The sequence below is a fragment of the Cnephaeus nilssonii genome, assembly GCF_951640355.1.
Source record: "Cnephaeus nilssonii genome assembly, chromosome: 19".
Taxonomy (NCBI): Eukaryota; Metazoa; Chordata; class Mammalia; order Chiroptera; family Vespertilionidae; genus Cnephaeus; species Cnephaeus nilssonii.
Genome location: NC_137090.1, coordinates 24,205,670 through 24,232,094, shown reverse-complemented (window position 1 = coordinate 24,232,094; position 26,425 = coordinate 24,205,670). Strand labels below are relative to the sequence as shown.

The following is a 26,425-nucleotide window of genomic DNA, read 5'->3' as shown; positions in this document are numbered from 1 at the left end:
GAGACATTAAGGAAGTGAGGGGTATGAGCCATATGAGTATCTGAAGAAAGGTCATTCCAGGCAGAGTAAATGATGCACAGTATAGAGGGCCTGAAGTGGGTGCATTATTGGTATATTTGAGGAATAACAGGGGGCCAGTATGGCTGGAGTGGATTGAGGAAAGAGTAGAATTGTAGGTGATGTCAGCAAGGTAATGAACAAGCTTATAAGCATGTACCCTTGAACATATTTTTAAAAAGTAAACTCTTTTGTTTTGAATAATTTTAGATTTATAGAAAACTTGTAAGATAATTTCCCCAGTTACCTCTTACACCCTTTCCCCTAACATTAACGTCTTACGTTACCATGGGACCTTTGGCAAAACTAAGAAACCAGCATTGGCACATTACTATTAACTAAACTCCAGACTGAACTGGGATTCATAGTTTTACCACTAATGTCCTTTTTGTTGTTCCAGGATCCAATCCAGAATACCATATTGCATTTAATCATCATGTCTCCATAGTCTCTTCTAGTCTATGACAGTTGCTCAGTCACTCCTTGTTTCCTATGACCTTGACAGAGTTAAGGAGCTCTGACCAGGTATTTTATAGAAGGTTCCTCAGTTTGGGTTTATCTGATAATGTTTTCCAAACGAGTAGACTAGAGTTATAGTTTTTGAGAAGAAATCACAGAAGTGAATTGCCTTTTTCCAGGAGATGGAGTTAACCCATCCCATCTTGAGGGGTGACTCACTTCTAAATTAAAGAGTATAGAGACCTGGAAAACACTGTCTTATAACCCAAGTGATCAAGGTTAGTATTACCAGTGGTAAGTTATGTTAATATGATGTCATGAATTTAACAGTTTTTGATATAGAGATAACATTTTGAACAAGACCTGATTTTTGTAAGTTTTGTCCACTTTATTTTCCCTAAACTGTACTCATTAATAAGTACATATAATCTGTGGCAAAGTTAATTTAAACCTATATTTTTGACATTTCTTATCTCCCACAATTATTCACTATTTAGCATCAAAGATTGTCATTTTGTAGTGTGTGTGTGTGTGAAGAGAGAGAGAGAGAAAGAGGGGGTGGGGAGAGAGAGAGCAAAAGGAGGAGAAGAGGGTGGGGGCGGTGAGAGAAGAGGAGGGTAGACTTTGTGCCTGTTTTTGTAGTAATCCCACAAGTATATCAGTTGCAATGGCCAAAATCAATAAGTTTAAAAAACACACACACAACACTATTATTGTATCCCAAATAGTTTTATTTTTGTTGTAAATTTAAGAGACTTTTATAATATTTTTCTCTATTAAAATGCACTGTAGCCCTAGCTGGTTTGGCTCAGTGGAGAGAGTGTCGGCCTGCAGACTTGAAGAATCCAGGGTTTAATTCGTGGTCAAGGCACATATCTCAGTTGCAGGCTCGATCCCTGGACCCTATGTGGGAGGTTTCTCTCTGTCTCTCCCCCCTCTCTCTTCCACTCTCTCTAAATATCAATGGAAAAATACCCTTGGGTGAGGATGAACAAAATGATAATAATTTACACTAATAAAAGAGAAAGATGCAAATTGACCATACCTTTGCGACACACCAGCCAATCAGGAGTGAGTATGCAAATTAACCCAACAAAGATGGTGGGTTAATTTGCATATGCAGGTGCTGAGCGGCCAGGGGTGGGACGCTTGTGTCATTGCCATGGCGATGATGCAGGTCTTCCGCACCGCCCAGCCGCTCTGGGCCTCTGGGCAGCGTGGGAAGGTGGAAAGGCGGAAAGGTGGCTCTAGCCTGAGCGAAGGCGGTGCCAGCAGCCAGGGGATGGAAGGCCCATTCTTGCACAAATCTTTGTGCAATGGGCCTTTAGTAAGAAATAAAAATAAAATGCATTGTAGCTCAAATACTTTGCAATGTGGAATGAAATTAATATTGGATTAGTAGATTGAGGATCTGTGTTCTAAGTCCTACCCCATTACTTACTAAATGTGACTAATTCACTTAACTCATTTTTCACATCTATAAAATGGGTATAATCATATTTTATCTTTAGCTATGCCTACTATTCAACATGTATTCTCAGAAGTGTTCTATTTAAAAGACTTGAAAGGTCATTAAATAGTTTGGGGAAAATAGATTCAAGCAAAATATTCCCATTAAGCAGCTACTGGCAGCTCCTTAAAAGTGTTGTAAGGATCATGTGCCTAGCACATAATACATTCTCAATAAACAGAAAATAGCTGATGGAGGTAGAATTTTCTATTGCCGTTTTCCTGATCCTATTTAAGTAAATACTCGGGGGGTTAATGGAGGTATGAGGACACATGTAATACCTTAATCAATAAAGAAATTTTTAAAAAAGTAAATACTTGGCAGATTTTTGTGGATGACCTGCTGCTCTCCCATACTGCTGGCATTATTGGAATAAATGCTCATATATGATTCAACTTGTCTCTGCTTAATTGGCTCAAGTAAGGACAGGCAGCACGGACCCCTTGTTGTCCAGTGACATATTCTGGCGATCCAGATGGGACACAAGCGGGGAAGTCCTCTTGGGTGAGTACTGGGGATCCCGCTTGCTGCCTGGACTGGGCTTCCCAGGGCTGAAGCCTAGATCTTACTTGTAGCGCTGCCAGGAATTTTCCTCTTTTGAGTCCCAGCTGCAGCTTCAGCAATCCCCATTGTCTCACCTAAAACCTAAGTTGAATTGAGTGTACTGTAACTCTGTAAAATGGGGGAAGTTAGTTGTCTGTAGCTCCCTGTCTGAGTGAGCCTGATGAGCTCCTGGTTGCAAGTGGCCTCTCAAGGTCCTTGCCTGGTTATTCTGCCTGGCTGTGCATGGTAAGCCACAAACGGTTATCTGTCTGTTGTGCGCACTTGTAAATACTGTATATTAAGGTGGTTTGCCGGGTGTAACTTTGCCTGTAATCTTGCTTAAATTGTTCAAGGATGGGTGCTTCTGGCTCATTACAAAAGACACTCTCTTGGGACGGATCTTGGGGGATTGGGCTACTTATACTTATCCACCAATGAAAAAAAGGAAAATGGTGTTTTATTGCAATACTGCTTGGTCTATGTATGCTCTAGATTCTGGGGAAAGGTGGCCATTAAACGGGTCTTTAAACTATTAATACTTAGAATTGTTTTGTCAGAGGTCGGGGAAATGGGAATGCTGTATGTTTCAGCCTTTATGTTGCATAGTTCTGACCCAAAAGAAAATCAAGGAGCTAAATTGATAGTTTAGAGAAAAGATGCACTACTTGTAATATAAAAGGTAGAAAGCAGGAGAAGAGGGAGGAAGAGAAAGAGGCTGCAGTTAGCAGACCTCCACCAAGTATTCCAGAAGCTGGGAACTCCCTCCTTATCCTGGACTGCTGGGCACGGAAAATAAGTAAATACTCAGCTAAGCCCTGCTCATTTTTCATATCCCTGTCGTTAAAGAAATTATAACAGAAACTAACGAATGTAATTAGATATTAGCGATACTATAGAGAGAAATTCCTAACTGCAAACTGAAGGTTGACGTCTATGGTTCTTTCAATTCTTTTTTACATTTTAATGTCTATTATATCTACCTCACAGGGTTTAATAAGGGATAGTCAAGGTAATATATGTGAAACCTTTTGTAAACATAAAGTTCCATGCAAGTATGTGATACTATATATTAATTAGCTAGCAACAGAGTAACTACAAGAACTGTCCATATTCGTTGGAAATTAAAGGGTATACCTGATGCATGAGATTTTTCCCATTAGACCTAGAGTTAATAATTTAATTGCTTATTATTACTGTTTATGTTTGTTTTCCTAGCTAGAGGATTGTAGCACTTTTAAAATATATATATTTTTTATTGATTTCAGAGAGGAAGGGAGAGGAAGAGAGAGACAGAAACATCAACGATGAGAGAGAATCATTGATCGGCTGCTTCCCGCACCCCTGCCTAGGGATCGAGCCCGAAACCTGGGCATGTGCCCCTGACCAGAATCAAACCCAGGACCCTTCAGTCCGCAGGCTAACGCTCTGTCCATTGAGCCAAACCAGCTAGGGCTGTAGCACTTTTTTATACAGCATACATTCTTCTATTTTTTTTCCAATTTCTTTACTTCTATGACAGTTTTTCTTAAGGGGATGCCCAGACGTGTTGCTAAGGTTATAATTCAGCATTTCCATTAAGGAGACATCTTTCCAAAAACCATTTTAAAATAGAAAATAGCTCTCTGCAATCATATTCGCTCAGCTTGATACCACTACTCTTAACTTATGTAGCACAGAACCAATTTTATGGTGACTTCAGAAGGGAAACTATAGCTGGAAAATAAAATGATTTTGAACCCTGTTATGGTGTCTATTGCCAATTATTTCTTATCATTATGAATAATACATACTTTGTGCTGTTATGGTTCTCCTCCAAAAAAGAAAAATTGTTTTATGATCCATCTTTTTGCTTTATTTTTGTTTTTTAAGTTTTCACTTATTGACCTTACCAGATCATTTCAGAGTCCCATAGTAATTTTATTCTCTGGTTCACTAAAAATAGCATTTTAAAAAAAATATATTTTATTGATTTTTTACAGAGAGGAAGAGAGAGGGATAGAGAGTTAGAAACATCGATGAGAGAGAAACATCGATCAGCTGCCTCCTGCACACCCCCTACTGGGGATGTGCCCACAACCAAGGCACATGCCCTTGACTGGAATCGAACCTGGGACCCTTGAGTCCGCAGGCTGATGCTCTATCCACTGAGCCAAACCAGTTAGGGCAGAAATAGCATTTTTTAAAAATAGTAACAAATTCCTGAATATTATTCTGCCACTATGAACAAATGCATCTTCCTAGATATCTTTATATAATTCATGAAAATAGTTTTTCAGATATTTCTCAGTATCAAAAACCAGGTTGTGAATCTCATTTTGTCCCTAGTTGCTATATTTTGTTATTTTCTCTGTCAGCATTCCTTTTTTTTTTTTTTCTTCCCTACTTTATTTTCTGAATTTAACAGTGGGGAATCCACCACTTGACTGTGCTCACAGCAGGTAATAAATACCATGATAGTCACTGGATTGGGTTTCTTTGGATGATTAAAAGAATAACAGGGTAATTAAGCTTTTCTGAAGCTGCCAACCGTATTGGGGGTTTGGTGCATATCTAAGGCTTATTTAAAAATAGTTCCTTCAAAAATGAACTATTTAACTGGTAGAATTCCTAAGGGCATATTCCTTTCTCAGGTAGAGATTAGATGACTGGAATTTGTGTCAAGTAGAGAAAATCCTCTTTTATGTAAGGCTAGATCTAATGCTGTACTCATTCTGATTTATAATGTTTAATTTATTTTTAGTGGGGCACTTTTTACCTACCATAAATTCCCTGAAATATTTTTGTGGTTCTCTTTTCTCTTCTCTTCTCTTCTCTTCTCTTCTCTTCTCTTCTCTTCTCTTCTCTTCTCTTCTCTTCTCTTCTCTCCTTCTTTCCTTCTTTCTTTCTTTCTTTCTTTCTTTCTTTCTTTCTTTCTTTCTTTCTTTCTTTCTCTCTCTCTCTCTCTCTCTCTCTCTCTCTCTCTCTCTCTCTCTCTCTTTTTCTTTCTTTCTTTCTTTCTTTCTTTCACAAACAATGCATATTTTAAAGATGCAGGTTTCTAAAAACCTGAACAAGAAATATTTACTCAGGGACTTTTAAAGATTTGGATTCAGCCATGTTCATTGCCTCTTGAACCCAAAATCTAAATATAAAATAAAATACCATAAACAAACAAACAAACAGAAAAGACACTGTTTTTATGAGCTACAGTTATGAGCTAAATGTTATCTAAATAAACTGGGATGTTGTTATCTTTAAGACTTCAACCTTTCTAAGTGAACCATAAATGAGAACAGAGCTTTCACGACTTGTAGGCAATAGAGTACTGCCTGCTTTTCCCACTTCTTTTCAACACAGTGCTGGAAGTTCCAGTCAAAGAAATTAGGCAAGAAAATGAAACAAAAGGCATCCAAATTGGAAACAAAAACATAAAATTATCTGATGATGATATGTGCTTAAATGTAGGAAACCCTAAAGGTCCCAGGAAAAACAAGCAAACAAACAAACAAACAAAAACTGATAGAACTAATAAAAGAATTTTGCAAAGTAGCAGGGTACAAAGCCAACCCACAAAAATCAGTTGCATTTTTATACACAAACAATGAACAATCTGAAAAGGAAATTACAAAAACAATTCAATTTACAATAGCATCAAAAAGAATAAAATACTTAGGAATTAACTTAACCAAGGAGGTAAAAACTTGTACAATGACCTACAAAACATTGCTGAAACAAATTAAAGAAGACGTATAAATGGGGAGACATCCCATGTTCATTGACTGGAATATGTAATACTTTTAAGATGCCAATACTACCCAAAGCAAAATACGGATTCAATGCAATCCCTATCCAAATCCCAATGATTGTTTTTTTCAGAAATAGAAAAACCTATTCTAAAATTCATATGGAATCTCAAGGGACCCCAAATAGCCAAAACAATCTTGAAAAAGAACAAAACCAAAGGACTCACAATTCTTGATTTAATGTAATGCTATAGTAATCAAAACAGTGTAGTCCTGGCATAAAGACATACAGATCAATGAAATAGAATAAAGAGCTCAGAAATAAACCTTTGCATATATGGTCAAATTATTTTTGACAAGGGTGCCAAGACCATTCAATAGGCAAAGGCAAATGGTGCTGAGGAAACTGGATATCCACATGCAAAAGAATGAAGTTGGATGTTTACCTAACACCATACACAAAAGTTTACGAAAAATGGATCAAAAACCTAAATATAAGACCTAAAACAGTAAAACTTCTAAAAGAAAACCCAAGGGCCATTTGGATAATTATAACATCATTTGCAGGCCATACAAAATTATCAACTTAAAAATGAGCCTGCTATATTTGGTCAAACATTTAACTCACCCCTAATGCCTTGGCAGGGCCACACCAAATGATTTCACGGGCCAGACGTTCCCCACCCTTGCTCTAGAGCAGTGGTTCTCAACCTTTCTAATGCCGCGACCCTTTAATACAGTTCCTCATGTTGTGGTGACCCCCAACCTTAAAATTATTTTCATTGCTACTTCATAACTGTAATTTTGCTACTGTTAATGAATCGTAATGTAAATATCTGTGTTTTCCGATGGTCTTGGGCCCTACAGCAGCGGTTCTCAACCTGTGGGTCACGATACACAGGTTGAGAACCGCTAGCAGGGTTGCCTAAGACCATCGGAAAACACAGATATTTACATTACGATTCATTAACAGTAGCAAAATTACAGTTATGAAGTACCAACAAAAATAATTTTTTTAAAAAATACCTTTTTATTGATTTCAGGGAGGAAGGGAGAGGGGAGAGAGAGAAACATCACTGATAAGATAGAATCACTGATCGGCTGCCTCCTGCATGCCCCACACCGGGGATCGAGCCCACAACCTGGGCATGTGCCCTTGACCGGAATCGAACCCAGGACCCTTCAGTCCGCAGGCTGACGCTCTATCCACTGAGCCAAACCAGCCAGGGCCGAAAATAATTTTATTGTTGGGGGTCACCACAATATGAGGAACTGTATTAAAGGATTGCGGCATTAGAAAGGTTGAGAACCACTACTCTAGAGTATAGAGGAGAATGATGAAGAGATTTCTGTCTTCATTTTGAATCTTTTAGTTCAGTTTGGCTTCTTAAAGGATATGATTGCAATATTTTGATAAAAATAATTTTTAAAAAATATTTATTGATTTCAGAAGGAAGGGAGAGAGAGAGAGAGAGAAATATCAAGATGAGAATCATGCCTCCTGCACGCCCCTCACTGGGGGATTGAGCCCGCAACCCAAGTATATGTCCTTGACCGGAACCGAATCTGGGACCCTTCAATCTGCAGGCTGACGCTCTATCCACTGAGCAAAACCAGCTAGGGCAAAAATAAAAATATAACAAATAATGGATTCTATGTCTTTGTGCACTGTACACAAAAGTCATGTAAAGATGTTTACTAAAGCACCATTTATGGTATTAAAAAATTTAAAATAATCTAAATGTCCATTGATAGACAAGCTATGTAGCAGCCTAAACTAACAAGTCATATGTGTGTATGTTGATATGGAAAGTTCTCTAAAACATATTCTAAGGGAAAAGTACATTTTATAATGATATATATGTCATTTCATTTATGTTACAATAAATACACAAAACGGCTATATTTTTCTGTTTGTAAATGCATAGAAAAAAGTCTGGAAGGGTATAATATATAGCAAACTGATAACTTTTACCTTTACTTTTTACTTTAAATACTTTTAGTATTCTTTGAATTTTTTCAATAAGAATGTGGCATGTATTACTTTTTAACTAAAATCAATGAATAAATATATACGTTATATTCATGGAAAAACTAGAGTAAGGGCCCAGAATTCAGATATGTTTCCTGTGTCACTGTGGTGTGTTTTTTCTCTCAGTCACTGTGTTGTTGACTAGCTTTTTTTAAAAAACATTTTTTTCTTTAAAAAATATTTTTATTGATTTTAGAAAGGAAGGAAGAGGGAGAGAAAGAGATAGAAATATCGTGATGAGAGAGAATCATTGATTGGCTGCCTCCTGCACTCCGCACACTGGGAATTGGGCCCACAACCAAGGCATATGCCCTGACCAGAATCGAATCATGACTTCCTTGTTCATAGGTTGACGCTCAACCTCTGAGTCACGCTGGCCAGGCTACACAACTTTTAGCAGTTATCTTGTATCTGTTTTCCCAATCAGTAGAATCTGAATAATTCATTGCCATATATATTTTTGGCATAAACAATTATAGGCATACCTTATTTTATTGTGCTTCACAAGTGTTGCCTTTTTTACAAATTGAAGTCAAGATTCTCCACCTACAAAAAGATTACCTACCACTTGCTTTATTGCAATACTCACTTTATTCCAGTAGTCTGGAACTAAATCCACAATATTTTCAAGGTATGCTCATATATATACTGTTAGAGGTTTACAATATAGCTTTCTGGACTTATTAATTTGGGTTTAAAATGTGGCTCTACTATTAACTTCTCTAATCATTAGGTTCTTCAGCTAGGAATTTCAGATACATTCTATTTCATATTGTTATTATGAGAATTAAGAGAGACAAAAGATGTAAAATTTTTAGTACATTAGCTGGCATGTAGTGAAAATTCAAAAAATTGTAGATACTCTCACCATTTTCCCTGAAAACAAGATCCTAAATAATAAAAGCCTAATATGCAAATTGATCAAACATCCAGTTTGCTATGATGCGCACTGACCATCAGGGGGCAGACGCTCAACGCAGGAGCTGACTGCAGGCCCCAGGCCAGCCAAGGTGGGTGCCAGCGTCCCCACCCCCACCCCCATCGTCCCTCTGATCGCCCCACAGATCGGCCCTGATCGCCAGCCAGGCCTAGGGACCCCACATATAATTGTCATCAGTATAGTATTCAGAATGAATATGGAACAGGTACAGTGATGGGCAACCTTTTGAGCTTGGTGTGTCAAACTTCGCCAAAAAACTGAGCATAGTTTAACTCGGGTAGTGTGTCACTTAGAGGAAAAAACATTATTTCGCGATCTTTATAGTTTAAATAACATAAATGTTTCATCCTTGGCATGCGGCCGCCTCAGCGGCCGCGTCTCATCAGAAATGGCACTGACACGCGTGTCAGAGGTTCGCCATCACTGGGTTAGGACTTAAGTTAATATCCAGAAATAGTAACATGGATTTCTAGAACCATTAAATAGGGTTCTATTTCTAGTTGACTTTCAAAGAATAATTGTGTATCATTTTAGTAAAGTCCCTAATTTCTTAAGACTGGTCAATCATTTCAAAATATCGATTGAAGTAGAGTTCCTATTTTAAAAAAACCATACAGCCCATTGGTTGGAGCGTCAGCCCATAATACACCAAAAGGTTGCAGGCTCAATTTCTGCTTGGGGCATGTACAGAAGGAAACATCTATTCTCCCTCTCTCGCTTGCTCTCTCGCTCTCTTGTTTCTCTCGCTCTCTCGCTCTCTCAATCTCAATAAAAAAATCATGTCCTTGCCTGGACATGGATTAAAAAAATTTTTTAAGCCATGCATACTTTTGAAATTTAAATACATTATCTTTTAGTGAGAAGGACTAAAGTCTCTAATACAAATGAGACCTCAGCGTACACCAGTTATTTGAGTTGGCAACAAAAATGTCAATATGAACTTAATTCCTGTTTGCCAATGGTTATCACCTATTTACTGATACTACCCAAGTTTTATAGCATGCATACAAATTCAATATATGTTAGACACTGATCTGGCCATTAGGCATCAATGACCAAAAGCACACAAAAAACATTTGCAATCTAGAGGGAGGAAGAATGGAAACATAAAATAAACAGTAAACAAAGTAATTTCATGTAGTGTACAAAAAATTGATAAAGGCTATGAAAAAAGTAAGAGTTGCAACATAATGAGAGGAGTTACAAGTGCAGAAGAAGAGGAAGAACCATCAGAGGAAGATTGAGAAGACAGAACCCTGTGAGTAACAGGAGGGCATGGTGTTCTGGAATCCTAAAGAAAAGTGTATCAAAGTAGAGGGAATATCAGTAGTCAGATGCTTCCAAGTGAGAATAGACTGGGATTTAGCATTGTGATGCTGAGAAGTTTCAGTAAACTTGCTATTCCTTTTGGTCATGGAGGAGGATGACAAGAAAGATGATTACTGCTAAGCTCTCATTTTTTGTGGTCTTATGGCACTACCAGTAGTTTGATCTTTGGTAAATGCTTAACATTTAGATTGCTATTCACAGAAAACTTAGGATACTGTTGGTTTTGCTTGAATGTCAGCCTGGTCAGTGTGAACAAGTGGTTGTGAAAATTACATTAATAGTAGCAGTAGGAAATGAAATTTCTGTTGTGAGGATCTCAAACTCAGAACTGGAGGAATTAGTCATTTGGTAAGTGACATGGCATCATTTAGATTGAGAAAAGCTGACAGAATCTGTGAAGTATGGGTACCCAGGAGGCATTCCTAGAGGTTGCTGTGGAAAGAAAGAAAATAGCTTAAAGAGGAAAAAAACTCAGTGCTGAATTTAACTTCATTTAGTCCACTAAGAAAAATAACACCAAGTCAGGTGGATAATTTGCCTTCTTTATTTTTAGGTTAATGTGTTATTCTAGGTTAACTTAGGGGGAGGTGATCAGAAAGTCAACATTTAAGTGCTGTTCCCCCAGCAAGGGCATACTGAGTAGATAGCATCATAATATGTGGGCTATGATGAAGCTGCTCTAGATGAATCTCTCTCAAAGTTAATTGATGGGAGCTTCCCACCTTCAAGAATTTTTATTACCTTAGCAATGATATGCCAAGACTGCCTAAACACAGCTGTGGGTGCTGTGCTGACGCCTACATTGCCAGTGTCAGGAAGGATGTACTTTCAAACCTCTAATTTATCTAATAATGTCTTTAGTGATTTGTGTAGGTTTGGCATTGTGATGAAAATGCTTCCTGGCTTGGTTTATAACAAGAATTCACTATGCAGTCTTGAAATGCGTATTGTCTTAAAATGCATATGGGAGGTACTAACAAGTCAACTTAGAAAAAGACCCGAATAAAATACTATCCTATTCATCTAACAGAACGTATCCACTCTTTATACTTGAAAATGATGCACATTAAATGTGTTTTTATGCTAGAATAATCTATTGTGGTTTCTGCTTTATAAATCAAGATAGCAATATATACTAGTAGTGCTGAAAGAGAGCCAGCTTTCATATTCAGTTACAATCTGACACCTTTCCTCTAATGAGAGACCATAATTAAAAAAAAAAATTTTAAAAGAAATGTAGCCCTAACCGGTTTGGCTTAGTGGATGGAGCATCGGCCTGCGGACTGAAGGGTCCCGGGTTCGATTCCGGTCAAGGGCATGTACCTTGGTTGTGGGCACGTCCCCAGTAGGAGGTATGCAGGAGGAGCTGATCAATGTTTCTAACTCTATCCCTCTCCCTTCCTCTCTGTAAAAAAAATCAATAAAATATATATTAAAAAAAAGAAAATGTAGATTGCATTATATCAGCATGTAGAATGGAAATAGAATAATAAGCTCTCGTAAATAAATCATTTATAAAGAGGCAGGAAATAGTACTCTCTTGTTTGAAATAAATATAAAGTCTCAGAACCAGTTGCTAACTATTATTTTATATGAAGCTTAACAAGCGTCTCTAAGAAAAAAGGTTATATAAAATCTGAAGGATTTTTTCCTAACTAGTGGATTTGCTGCAAAGATTGATTACATTTATCAAAATAAATATACATCCAACTTTTGAGAATACACCTAGTCTGTAGAGTACCCCATATTGCCTACAAAAGGAATATATAGAGTTTATTTCCATTATGCTGGCCTGTGTGGAAACATTGTTTGGATCAGGAGTGTCTTAATTTATACTTTTAAACTGCCTTTGTCCTACCTTTGAAATTAAAAATGTTATTTGAAATAAAATTATAGAATTAGAATTTTAATTTTAGACCTGAAAGAGACTTTAGAGTTATTTTATTACAATTTCTTAATTTTCCAATTAAAGAAACTGAAATCCAGCATTTAAGCATCTTTTACAAGGTTGCACAGCCAGAATAAGAACGTGGCTTTCTAACTTCTTATATTTCTTCTATAACCTCCTGTCTCCAAAAACTTAGTTGAATAACAAGTAAGTTGTCAGACATTTTAGGCCTCCCTCAGTGTGCAACTATGTATGTCCAGGCTTCAAAGTCAGTAGTGATTCTTAATTACTCTTCATTGTTAAAAAAAAAAAAATCGTATAGCAACCTAGAGAAATCACAGTGTTTAAATTATGAGCTAAAGTGATTTCTGAGATATATCTATGTATAGTCTTTTTTAAAAAAATAAGTCTATTTTTAAAATATATTTTTTATTAGTTTCAGAAAGGAAGGGAGAGAGAGATAGAAACATCAATGATGAGAGAGAATCATTGATCAGCTGCTTCTTGCACACCCTCTACTGGGGATTGAGCCTGCAACCCAGGCATATGCCCTTGACCGGAATCAAACCCACGACCCTTCAGTCTGCAGATGGACCTCTATCCACTGAGCCAAGCCAAGGGCTATCTATATATAGTCTTTAAAGCAATAGTCTTTAATATCTTTAGGTAACAGACAAAGCAATATTGAGAAAGAAGAACAAAGTTGGAGGTTTCATGCTACCTGAAATCAAGCTATCCTTTAAGGCTATACCAATTAAAAGAGCATAGTACTGGCATGAAAACACATACATAGATCAGTGGAACAGAATAGGAAGCCCAGAAATAAACCCACGCCTATATGGTCAATTAATTTATGACAAAGAAGGCAAAAATATACAATGGGGTAAAGACAGTCTCTTGAATAAATTATGTTGGGAAAACTGGGCAGATACATTAAAAAAAAAAAAAAGAAATGATACCACTTTTTTAGACCATATACAACAATAAGTTCAAAATGGATTAAAGACTTAAATGTAAGCACTAAAACTGTAAAACTCCTAGAAGAAAAAATAGGCAGTAAACTCTGGCATTGCTCTTAGCAATATTTATTGGAAATGTCTCCTTAGGAAGGAAAACAAAAGAAAAAATAAACAAATGGGATTACATCAAACTAAAAAGTTTTTTCACAGTAAAGGAAAACATTAGCAAAACAAAAATCCAATCTACTGAATGGGAGAAGATATTTGCCAATGATACACCCGAAAAGGGGTTCATATCCAAAATATATGGAACTCATACAACTTAACATAAAAAAGGCCAAACAATCTGATTAAAAAATTGGCAGAGGACCTCAATAGACACTTCTCCAAAGCGGATGTACAGATGGCCAACAGATATATGAAAAGATGTTCAGCCCTAGCTGGTTTGGCTCAGTGGATAGAGCGCCGGCCTGCGGACTGAAGGGTCCAGGGTTCGATTCCAGTCAAGGGCATATGGCCGGTTGCGGGCTCGATCCCCAGTAGGGGGTGTGCAGGAGGCAGCTAATCAATGATTCTCTCTCATCATTGATGTTTCTATCTCTCCCTCTTCTTTCCTCTCTCTCTCAAAAAAAACAAAACAAAAAAAAACAAAAAGAAAAGATGTTCAGTGTCACTAGTCATTAGAGAAATACAAATTAAAACCACAGTGAGATATTACCTCACACCTGTCAAATGGTTATCATTAATACACCAACAAACAACAAGTGTTGGTGAAGATGTGGAGAAAAGGGAACCCTGGTGTACTGTTAGTGGGAATGTAGATTGGTGCAGCCACTGTGGAAAACAGTATGGAGATGTCTCAGAAAATTAAAACTTGAACTACTATGTGACCCAACAATTTCACTTCTGGGTAGTTATCCAGAGAAATGACAAAACAATAACTCAAAAATATATGTGCCCCATGTTCATTGCAGCTTTATTTACAACTAGAGGCCCGGTGCATGAAATTCATTCACTCGAGGGGGAGATCCCTCAGCCTAGCCTGCGCCCTCTCACAGTCAGATATCCTTAGTGCTACTGTGGAGGCAGGAGAGGCTCCTCCTGCCACTGCCGCTGCGCTCGCCAGCCATGAGCCCAGCTTCTGGCTGAGCGGCACACCCCCTGTGGGAGCACACTGACCACCAGGGGGCAGCTCCTTCATTGAGCATCTGCCACCTAGTGGTCAGTGAATGTCATAGTGACTGGTCATTCCGCCGTAAGGCCAAAACCAGCTCTCCGACATCCCCTGAGGGGTCCTGGATTGCGAGAGAGCGCAGGCCAGGCCAAGGGACCCCACTGGTGTATGATTGGGGCCGGGGAGGGACTGTCGGAGGATCTGCCCCCTGGTGGTCAGTGCACATCATAGCGACTGGTCAACTGTCTGCTCCCTGGTGGTCAGTGAACGTCATAGCAAGCAGTTGAGTGGCCTTAGCATATTATGCTTTGATTGGTTGAACGGCCGGCCGGACACTTAGTATATTAGGCTTTTATTATATAGGATAGCCAACATATAGAAGCAACCTAAATGTCCATCAATAGATGAGTGGATAAAGAAGATGTGGTACATCTATACAATAGAATATTACTCAGCCATAAAAAAGAATGAAATCTTGCATTTGTAACAACATGGATGGACCTAGAGGGTATTATGGTAAGTGAAATAAGTCAGCCAGAGAAAGACAAATTCCATATGATTTCTCTTAAATGTGGAATCTAAAAAATAAAGGGACAAACGAAACAGAAACAAAAAGATACAGAGAACAAATTGATGGTCGCCAGATGGGAAGGGGTTGGGGTTGATAGGTGAATATGGTGAAAGGGATTAAGGAGTACAAATTTCCAGTTATAAAAATAGTCACAGGGATATAAAGAACCACATAGGGAATCTAAATCAATAATATTTTAATAACTATTATGTGTCAGATGGTATCAGACTTGAGTGATCCCTTTGTAAGGTATATAAATGTCTAATTGCTATGTTGTACACTTAAAACTAATATTTTATGCAAACTGTAATTAGAAAATAATTAAATGAAGAAACCTAAAAATATATAGGTAACAAAGACCCATATGTAATAAATAAATGCCTCCATCCACTGATTATAAGGATTTGAGTAGTTTCCATAATGATGGTCTTAGTGTGTTTGACCTGCAGTACAAATTATCATAGATTGGATGGCTTATAAATAATAGAAATTTATTTCATACATTTCAGGAGGCTGGAGTGTTCAAGATCAAGATGCTAGTAGTTTTGCTGTCTTAGGTGTGTGCTTTGTGGTTCAAAGATGACTATCTTCAGCTTGTATCCTCACATGGTTTAAAGGTTAAGAGCACATTTATTTATTTACTTATTTAATCCTCATGCTCACAGAGAGCAAGAGAGAAACATTGATGTGTGAGAGAGGAACATTGATACTGGGGATCAAACCCACAACCCAGGTATGTGCCCTGACCAGTAATTGAACCCACAACCTTTGGGAGCACAGGCCAATGCTCAACCATCTGAGCCAGTCCTGCCGGGGAGGGTAAGAGCACTTTTATAAGGGCACTAATCCCATTCACAAGGGCCCAACCTTCGTGACCTAATCATCGTTCAAAGGTTCCACCTCCAGTGGGGATTAGAATTTCAACATATGAATTTGAGGGAGGAGGACTAAACTTTCAGTTCATAACAATGATTTAACATCTGCTTTATCCTTAAATACTGCTCCCAGATATACTGTATGGCTTTTTAAATGTCTAATTTGGGAAAAGATGGACTTAAAGTAAAATAAAATAAAATAATTTATATAAACATTGATAAGTACTGAACTGTTGAAGGTCATTAGAATGCAGTTGTATTTTTATAATTCAAATCTTCCACCAAGCATGTTTTGTGCTGTGGTTATTTTTGAAATAGAATTGAAGAGTTAAGATTGACTTTGTGTGTCTGAAGAATAAAACTTGTGCTTTGTTTACAGAATTCAGTTTGTGAATTTTAACAGAGTCTGGACTCTTGCTTTATAATATATAACATTGAGAAAGTCAGTATACACAGAAATTCAAATATATATATTCATGTATTTATGAACATAAATAGCTTTAATAAAGTGGAATGTTTATGTGACTAAACTTAAAAAATTAAAACTAATTGGACCCCTATTATTGATATTTCAACATTGTTTAGAGTTATTTATGCATATAGTTTATATGTGACTTAGACATAAACTAGACAAGGATTTTTATCTGGGAGTATATAAAGTCTGTCTGTATAATATTTTTTTATTTCAGTCAGTGTATATTTAATTTCTAGTTGGTCCTTTTTCACATCCTCGAGGGTCTCGTTAAATTTATCGGCCTTTTCTAGGAAAGTCTTGAAAAACCTTTTAACCGTGGTTTTGAACTCTATATCCAGTCGTTTGCTTTCCTCCATTTCTTTAGTTTATGATCTGTTTCTTTGTCTCCACATTTTGGCTGCTTCCCTGAGTTGATAGAGTGGCTTTGTGTGCTAGGTGTCCTATAGGGCCCAGTGGCTCAACCTCCCCAGTTACCTGAGGTGGACACTCTTGGTGCACCCCTTTGTGGACTGTGTGTACAGTCTTGTTGTAGTTAAGTCTTGATTTTTGTTGGTATCACTGGGAGGAATTGACCTCCAGGCCAACTGGCTGTGAGGATCAGCTGTGTCTACGCTGGGAGAACTTCTGTGCTGGAGACACCCTTATGAGACAAGACTTGCAAAATTGCAAAAGCTTCTGTGCTCAGCTTGGATGGGGCAGAGTCTCAGGACTGAGCAGACAGCCTTGGCTTCCCGTCAGCCCTGCCCTATGAGGCCCCTGGGTTTCAGTGTCCCTTGATAATCGCTGCAAGCACCTCTGAGAGAAAGCCGCCCTCGAGTTTCGCCCGCTGCCAGACAGTCCAGTTTCTCCCCCAATGAGTCTGGATTCCCAGATTCTCACCCGGAACTGGAGTTCAGCGCAGTAGGAAGCTTCTGTCTCCCTCCCGCTAGAGAAAGCCAGCGGCATACTCAGCAGTCAGTCCTTTCTGCATGCACTTGCGCACGTGCCTCCAGACCTCTGTCTCTCGCGGCTCCCCTTTGTTTCCGTGTGCTTTTCTCTTTTTCTGATAGTCCAGATTCCCCCCGTATGAGTCTGGGTCCCCAGGGTCTCGCCCGGAACTGGGGTTCAGCGCAGTCGGAACTGGGGTTCAGTGCAGTCAGGAGCTTCCATCTCCCTCCTGCTAGAGAAAGCCAGCCAGGCACTCAGCCGCCCATCCTCTCCGCGTGTGTGTCTCCGCACCTTAGCCTTTTGCAGCTCCTCTGAGTCTCCGCGTGCTCCTCTCTTTCCCTCTAGTTGTAGAATTTCCACTCAGCCAGCTTTCCTGTGGTTCTGGATGATGTCTGCTTTGTCCCTCAGTTGCAGTTTTGAAATTGTTGTGCGAGGCAGCAGCTTAGGTGTTTACCTATGCCGCCATCTTGGTTTCTCCTAGGAGTATATAAAGTCTGTACTTTGGTGTTTAAAACAAACAAGGAAGTAACAAGTTGGTATGATACATTTCCTTTTGTTCTCAGGACATGAATTACTTGAAGATAGGAATGGTAAGCATCTCAGATATACATGTTAACAAATAGCAAAGGCTTGTTTTTGGACTATATTTGAGGGGCCTGACAAGATTAATTTGACTTCAAAAGAGCCAGTCCCCCAAAATGACATACACTGCAAAAATTAAAAGACATTTCTAATCATACTCTACTTCACCAACATTCTCAATATAATAATATCTGTACCCCAACCCTCCAAATTGCCAGGAGTGTTGGCCCTCCTCTGATATTTGCTATGTAGTACATTTACCTAACTTTAAAACCTTCTGTATAAGGATCTTTCAAGCACTGAATGAGAAATGATGGAAAAAGGTGGTTTGCTATGTTATTATCTTGTTATTCATTCCTGGTAATTCTCTTAAAAATGACAAGCTTTAATTATAACCTTCTATTTGAGTTGTATCAAATATTCTCTGATGTGACTATGTTTTAAAATACATTTTGCAATTCTGATTTTTTTTAGAAATAATCACTTTCACTTCAGAGTCAAAACCATAAGACTACTCTACTGATAGCTTTCTGACATGTAGGAATATCAGATGTGGGTGAAGCGTTTTATATCTAGCTATTAGTCAGATAATCTTCCTCCCTACTTCACTGAAAATATTTTCATTCTGTCTGACAAAAAGTAAGAAATTACATTAACTGTGACTAAAAATATATTTGCAGATGACACATTAATGAGACTAATAGTTCTTGCCGTATTCTTAAAAGTTTTACCTTTAGTGAGCTTAGATCCAAATATCCTTTTTTTTAAAATTTAATTCTGGGAAACAGGATTACAATAAAGATTTTTAAAGATGATTTTAAATATAAATTTTAAAACAAACAGAAGGACCAAATAAATGTTAATACTGTTAGTATAAAGTCGCCTTAGGCAAAATATTTGGATGTGTCCAGTTACTCCAAGTAAAGCATGATTGAAAGGTAAAAACAAGCAATGCTGAAGACAGTTTAGGTGTATGAAGGAAAATTTTGACTCATAAGGAAGAATTCAATTAACCTAGCATGAAAGGAGAAATGGTAATGCTGTTTATAAAGCATTTGGACTTCAAAAGATGCCACCAATTTATTAATTTATTTCATAATTATGAAGGGCAGCAATTGCCTATTCTGGAGTTGTTGTTTTTTTCAATTTTTTCCCATCAAAATCAGGATTCAACACACACACACACACACACACACACACACACACACACACACACCTAGAATACTTAGCCTTACTTCAAATACCCTATTCTATTTTTAATACTGGTCACAATTCAAAAATTGATTTTATTACCCACTAATGGATTATAACTTACAATTTGAGAAATACTGATGAAAAATAAAGAGAATTTCTAGTCCCTTTCCCCCTTAGGGACTTAAAACTTAAACATTGTCACTTTATCTGCTTCTAAACCACTAGTTTTCTTGGTCTCACATAAAACTTATCACAAAAATTACACCAGCTCCAAACTCATATAGAGCATTCTGTTCTCAGACTATAACATTCTGTCCTAGGTTATGTGCTCAAGTACTCCCACTACAGTTTTTAAATTACATTTAGACCACATTGATTTGCAGCTCATGTCTGTTCTTTCTTAGCCAATAGTACATGGTCGAGCATTGTAATCATATCCTTAAAAAGATAATCAGTTCCCATGTCTCTCCTTTACTTTTATAGAATCACTTTGCAAAACCTCAAATCTTGATGAACCAAACAATTTTTTTTTTTACCTACACATGTTCCAGCACATGAACATCGATAGAAAAAATCATACAACCAGCAAGACTGGTTTCATTAAAAAATTGTCTCAAACTTCCAATATCTCTTGGTGCTGTTTGACAGTCCTACTACTCTCTGATATGACTACTTCATATTTATTTTCTCTTCATCCTTTCTGCCCCATGTGCTTTCTACCCTCACTACCCAGTTGATGATATCACCCAATGGTTCTCAAAGTGTGATCCCCAGACCAGCAGCATGAACATCATATGGGAACTTGTTAGAAATGAGAATTCTCAGGCCCTACTCCAGGCCTACTTAGTCAGAAACCCTAGGGTTAGGGCCCAGCAATCTGCGTTTTAACAAGCCTGCAGGTGATTCTGATGCAAGCAAAAGTTTGAGAACTGCTGGTCTAGCCTTATACTTCATTGAGAAGCCATTCTCTAGACTGTAAGCTCCAAAGGCAGATCCAAATATCCTTTTTGTGTGTGTCTTTTTTGGGCATCTGTATATCCTGTGAAGTAGAACAGTGCCTGGAACATTGTAAGCCTCAATAGCTATTGTTGAATCAAACCATTCACTGTGAACTCCCTTATTTTCCTACCAAGAAATTGGAAACCTACTTGCATCTGTCCCTATTTTCTTCCTTCCTTTTTCAATCAAGGAAATGTGCCTCATCCTATCAAAGGTCAATATTTCCATATATGAACCAAATGTCATCCCTCCTTGCCTTCTCAAGAACTTTGCTCCTTTGTTCCTTCCCCCTCTCCTGCATTATCTATCAATCTTTCTCTACTAGATCACTTCATTTAGTATGCAGTCAGATTCTGCACCATTCTAAAACTACAAACTTTCCCTGTCTTCATATCCCCTTTCAGTCACTGCTTCTATTCAGTGGTTCTTGACAAAGCCAATGACTTTTTTAAACATCTTTTTTAAAGATATAATTTACATACTGTAAAAACTGCACTCATAAATTGTACAATTCAGTGGTGTTACTAGTAGTGTATTCAGAATTGTTTAACCATCACTACAGTCTAAGATGTAGAACATTTTTATCGCCCCAAAAAGAAACCCCCTACCCATTAGCAGTTCCTCCCTGTTTGTTCTACCTCCCAGCCCTAGGCTACTCTCCTCTACTTTCTGTTGCAATAGATTGACTATTCTGGACTTTTCATATAAATGGAATCATCCAATATGTGATCTTTTGTGACTAGTTTCTGTCACTTACCATGTTTTCAAGGTTCATACACATGTAGCAATACTTCATTCCTTTTATGGCTGAATAATATTTCATTGCATAAATATACTGCCTTTTGTTTATCCATAAGTAGTTGGTGGACATTTGGTTGTTTTTACTTTTTCGCTATTATGAATAATGCTGCTATGAACATTCATGTCTGAGTTCTTGTGTGGAAGTATGTTTTTATTTCTCTTGTAAATATACCTATGAGTGGAATTGCTGAGCCATATAGTTGCATTGTGTGTTTAACATTTTAAGGAACTGCCAAAGCTGTTGCACCATTTTACATTCCCACCAGAAATACATGAGAGTTCGAATTTTTCTATGTGGTCAGCACTTGTTGCCTTTTTTTTTTTTTAATAGTCATCCTACTCAGTGTGAAGTGGTGGGTTTGATGAGCATTTTCCTAATGACTAATGATTTTGGGTATCTTTCCTTATGGTTTTCTTCTATTTATAGATCTTCTTTAGAAAAATATTCATATCCTTTGTCCATTTTTAAATTGGGTTGTCTTTTCATTATTGAGTTAAAAGTTTTTTATATGTTCTAAATACTAGTCCCTTATCAGATATGATTTGCAAATATTTTCTACCATTCTGTGAGTTGTCCTTTCACTTTTTTTTTTTAGGAATATTTTTTTTATTGATTTCAGAGAGGAAGGGAGAGGGAGAGATAGAACCAATAATGATGACAATCACTGATCAGCTGCCTCCTGCATGCCCCCAACTGGGGATCCAGCCCACAACCTGGGCATGTGCCCCAACTGGGAATCGAACCATGACCCCTTGGTTCATAGGTCCATGCTCAACCGCTGAGCCACACCCGGCTGGGTGTCTTTTCATTTTCTTGATTTGCAGTCCTATTTAACTATTTTATTTCGTTGCTTGTGTTTTTGGTTTCATATTTAGGAAAACCATTGCCTAATTCAAGGTCATGAGGTTTTACTGCTATGTTTTCTTTCCTTTTTAAAAAAATATATTTTATTGATTTTTTATGGAGAGGAAGAGAGAGGGATAGAGAGTTAGAAACATCGATGAGAGAGAAACATCGATCAGCTGCCTCTTGCACACCCCCTACTGGGGATGTGCCCACAACCAAGGTACATGCCCTTGACCGAAATCGAACCTGGGACCCTTGAGTCCGCAGGCTGACGCTCTATCCACTGAGTCAAACCAGTTTCGGCCTGCTATGTTTTCTTTTAAGATTTTTTATAGTGTTAGCTCTTACGTTTAGGTCTATGATCCATTTTGACTAAAATTGTGTATATGGTATAAGGAGAGTCTAATGTGATTATTTTGTATGGATATCCAATTGTCCTAGCACCATTTGTTAAAAGACTTCTTTCTCCCATTAAGTTATCTTGGTACCCAGTCAGTGATTTTATGTTATTAAATTCAATATCCAGCCCTAGCCTGATGGCTCACTTGGTTGGAGCGTTGGCCTGGGCTTACAACTATCTCCTTAGTTACTATCACTCATTTTTGCTCGCTTCCAATTTCCTTTGACACAGCAAAGCAATATTTTAATTATTATTTTAATGATATTTTAAGTAATATATATATATATATATTTTAAATATATTTTATTGATTTTTTACAGAGAGGAAGGGAGAGGGATAGAAAGCCAGAAACATCGATGAGAGAGAAACATCGACCAGCTGCCTCCTGCACACCCTCCACCGGGGATGTGCTCACAACCAAGGTACATGCCCTTGACCGGAATCGAACCTGGGACCTTTCAGTCCACAGGCCGACGCTCTATCCACTGAGCCAAACCGGTTTCGGCATATTTTAAGTAATATTTTAATGGCATTCTCTTGCTCACAATAATCAGTGACTTCCCACAACATTTTGAGTAAAATCCAAATTCCTTACCAAGATCTAAAAGATGCCTGTTCCTCTGACCATATTCCCTGTCATTTTTCTTCTTATGCACTAGACTTCATCTTCTCTGGGCTTCTTTCAGTTCCTCAAACATACCAAAGTCTCAGAAGGGTTTGTACACATGTTATTTTCTATGCCTGGAATATTCTCTCTAAATTCCCACCCCTACATAACTGAGGCTTTCTCATCCTTCAAGGCACAGCATTCCTAACCATTCTAAGGAGTTAGCCCCTCTTTTATTTTCTTTCACTGTACCCCATTTGTTTCCTTTATAAAACGTGTCCCAATTTTAAATTATATCCTACTAGAGGCCCAGTGCACGAAATTCATGCACGGCAGAGGGATCCCCCCTCAGCCCAGCCTGCACCCTCTCCAATCCGGGACCTCTAGAGCAGTGGTTCTCAACCTTTTTAATGCCCCAACCCTTTAATACAGTTCCTCATGTTGTGGTGACCCCCAACCATAAAATTATTTTTGTTGCTACTTCATAACTGTAATTTTGCTACTGTTAATGAATCATAATATAAATATCTGTGTTTCCCGATGGTCTTTGGTGACCCTGCTAGCGGTTCTCAACCTGTGGGTCGCAACTGTAGCAAAATTACAGTTATGAAGTAACAACGAAAATAATTTTATGGTTGGGGGTCACCACAACATGAGGAACTGTATTAAAGGGTCGCGGCATTATAAAGGTTGAGAACCACTGCTCTAGAGGGATGTCTGACTGGATTGGGCCTGAACCGGCAGTCGGACATCCCTCTCACAATCTGGGACCGCTGGCTCCTAACTGCTCACCTGCCTGCCGGCCTCATTGCCCCTAACTGCCCCTCCCCCGCTGACCTGGTCACCCCCACTCCCCCGCCCCCCCGCCGACCTGGTCACCCCCAACTTCCCCCCCCGCCGCCCCACCGGCCTGGTCGCCCCCAACTGCCCCTACCCCGCCGGCCTGGTCACCTCCAACTGCCCTCCCCCTGCTGGCCTGGTTGCCCCACACAGCATGCTGCTCAGTCGTTTGGTCACCCCTCACTAACCCCCTGCTGGCATTGTCACCCCACGCAGCCTGCCAGCCTGCTGTTCGGTTGTTACTGTTACTAGGACCGCCTCCTGGATAATTTGCATATTCCTCTATTATTAGTATAGATTTGTTTATTTATCACATCTCTATAACTAGATTTTATACCCCACTAGGTCAGGGGCTATTTCTGTGTTATTCACTAGTATATACACTCAGTGCCTAGGCAGAATGCCTAGCACATAATTTGCACTCAATAAATGTGTTGGGTATTGTTTAATGATATAATTTTGTTTTGAGAAAATATATTAACTAATTACTAATAATGCTGAATTTATTGTTTCCTAATTCTTAGTGAAATAGCCTTTTATTTTTCTCTTTCAGTAATTGCCCTTCCTTTTTGGCTGCCGCTTTAGCCAGAGCCACATCAGATGAAGTCCTTCAGAGTGATCTTTCTGCACATTACATCCCAAAGGAAACGGATGGCACAGAAGGGACTGTGGGTGAGTACCATTCTACATTATTTGTTTGAAAATATTAAAATATTCTCGTGTAGTGATCCACAGAAAATGTCTGCCAAATACTAAATTTAATTATGTTTACCCACTGGTTAATTGTATAGTGGTAGCAAGAGAAAAAATAGCAAAAAAAATTCTCTTTTCTCAAACTAATTAATAAAAGGAGGAAAAAAGAGAAAATACAGGTATATTTGAAAACATGTGGAAGTAATTGGAACGAGATCATCATAACAGGATATTATCATTAAATACCTAGACAAATGGAAAAAGTAAAGTGAGAAATGAGAAGACAACAGAAAAGATGAGTGAAGGAGAGAAGAGTTTGAGCAAAACCTATTTAAAATTTTTAGCTTACCTTTAAGAATCCAAGTAAAAAAGCCAGATATAAAAATTCAAGAAATCAGTTATAACAGAACCTCATTATATTACATTTTATATAAATAGAGCTTTCTGACAGTTATGCAAAATTTAATTTAATTGCATGGATTATTTTACTTCTTTTATCCAGGCAAATTATGAGGTTTTATTTATTAAAGAGGGTATATTTATTAATGTATTAGACTTATACATATTATATAAGCTCTAAAGAAATACCGATTTTTATAAAAATTATGGAATTACTACTCCAAATTGTTAAGGAATTTAAATATTTAATTCTGTTTGTTCTATCTCAAGCATTTGCCTTTCAACATGGTGCATAAGGAGCAAAGCATATATTAATGAATCAGAGTAGCTAGGTTCCAAAGAATCTGAGGTAGATATAACAGTAAACATTCCTGTTCTTCCTTTATCTCTCTAGATAATTTTGACAGAAAATTGGCGAGGAAGTAATTCCTCTGCTTGTTTTTACTGAGTAATTGGTTCACTTGGAACCAAATTATTCCAGAATCAAGTTGGATAGAATTCCTGCTACAATGCATCGGTCTTCCTTCTGGTACTGATACATAAAGTAAAAGCCCTGTAATGAAAAGATAAGGGAGATTAAATTCTGCTTCACTGCAGCCAGGCTGATGGCTGACTCAGCTCCAGCTCAGTTCAGTGACATTAAGACTGATGAGTAATTTACAGCTGTTAGGGGGTGGACTACTGCTTTGAACAATTTTCTCACCCTTTTAAATTATTTTTTCATTTCAGGCAGCAATTATTTATATACAAATGTTCTATACCGCTCCCCACAGAAGGAGAATACTTAAAGTAGAAAGATTGAAATACTGCCCTACATGCCTACTTTGTAAGAATTTCCTGACACCCCCTCTCCCCCATAGGATAGCAAAAGTGAAATGAAGGCATTTTTTCTTTTGGTGGATATTATTGGTCATTTTTATTGTATACTTTTCCAAGAGATTACCCAGTAATGTATTCTCCATGCCACTGCTGTGATTCAGCATGATCTATTGTAATTTGAGACTGTTTGCAAGCCCTTAATCTATTTAACCCAAATCACTCAATGTGAACCGCACTGAGGAGAATATTTACAGGGCATAATGTGTTTCTCCATATATCAGAGTGGGAAATGAGCATATTGAATAAGGCCTGCTGTCACTGAAATGTCTCCTTTAGTTTCAAAAAAAAAAAAAATCCTTAACTTAAAGTTCTTTTCATGTTTATATCATCCCTAACAATGTTTGCTAAACAACCCTGCATATCTGTTGGTACAAATTTAGTTTAACAGATGTAATGCCTGTCCAGACAACCTAAAATCCATTTGAAATACCCCAATGTAAACGTTAAAAGCAAAAAGGGGAAAATTATCATTAATACAAAAGAAATTAAAAGAATTATTAAAATACTAGAGGCCTGGTGCATGAAAATTCATGCACTGGAGGGGGGCGTCCCTCAGCCTGGCCTGCCCCCTCTCACAGTCTGGGAGCCCTCAGGTGCAGGAGGCAACTTAGCGATCAGGGGAAGGTGACGCCCCATCAAACCTCTGCTGCTGCCACTGCTGGCAGCGCAAGCCTTGGTCGGCCCTAGTTACCTGAGCCTCTGGTGGCCCTGGGCGGCCCATCC

The 26,425-nt window shown here is 38.1% G+C and overlaps 2 protein-coding genes across 5 annotated transcripts in view; one reads left to right on the top strand and one right to left on the bottom strand.

Annotated features, from left to right (window-relative positions):
- Positions 1 to 26,425, bottom strand: part of TRIM37 (tripartite motif containing 37) — a 160,086-nt gene that overhangs the window by 13,017 nt on the left and 120,644 nt on the right. For 2 of the 4 annotated variants that reach the window (XM_079797018.1, XM_079797019.1), the window contains one exon: positions 16,515 to 17,938. The exons of 1 other annotated variant lie outside the window; for it this stretch is intronic. In XM_079797018.1, the coding sequence (XP_079653144.1) occupies positions 17,866 to 17,938 (73 nt within the window). In that variant the 3' untranslated portion in view covers positions 16,515 to 17,865. Of the gene's footprint in view, positions 1 to 16,514; positions 17,939 to 26,425 lie in introns of those variants that run through there. One more of the 4 variants, XM_079797014.1, reaches the window with a different exon arrangement.
- PPM1E (protein phosphatase, Mg2+/Mn2+ dependent 1E) overlaps positions 1 to 26,425 on the top strand; it is a 119,284-nt gene that overhangs the window by 57,981 nt on the left and 34,878 nt on the right. The window contains exon 2 of the mRNA XM_079797020.1: positions 24,285 to 24,403. Within this exon, the coding sequence (XP_079653146.1) occupies positions 24,285 to 24,403 (119 nt within the window). The remainder of the gene's footprint in view (positions 1 to 24,284; positions 24,404 to 26,425) is intronic.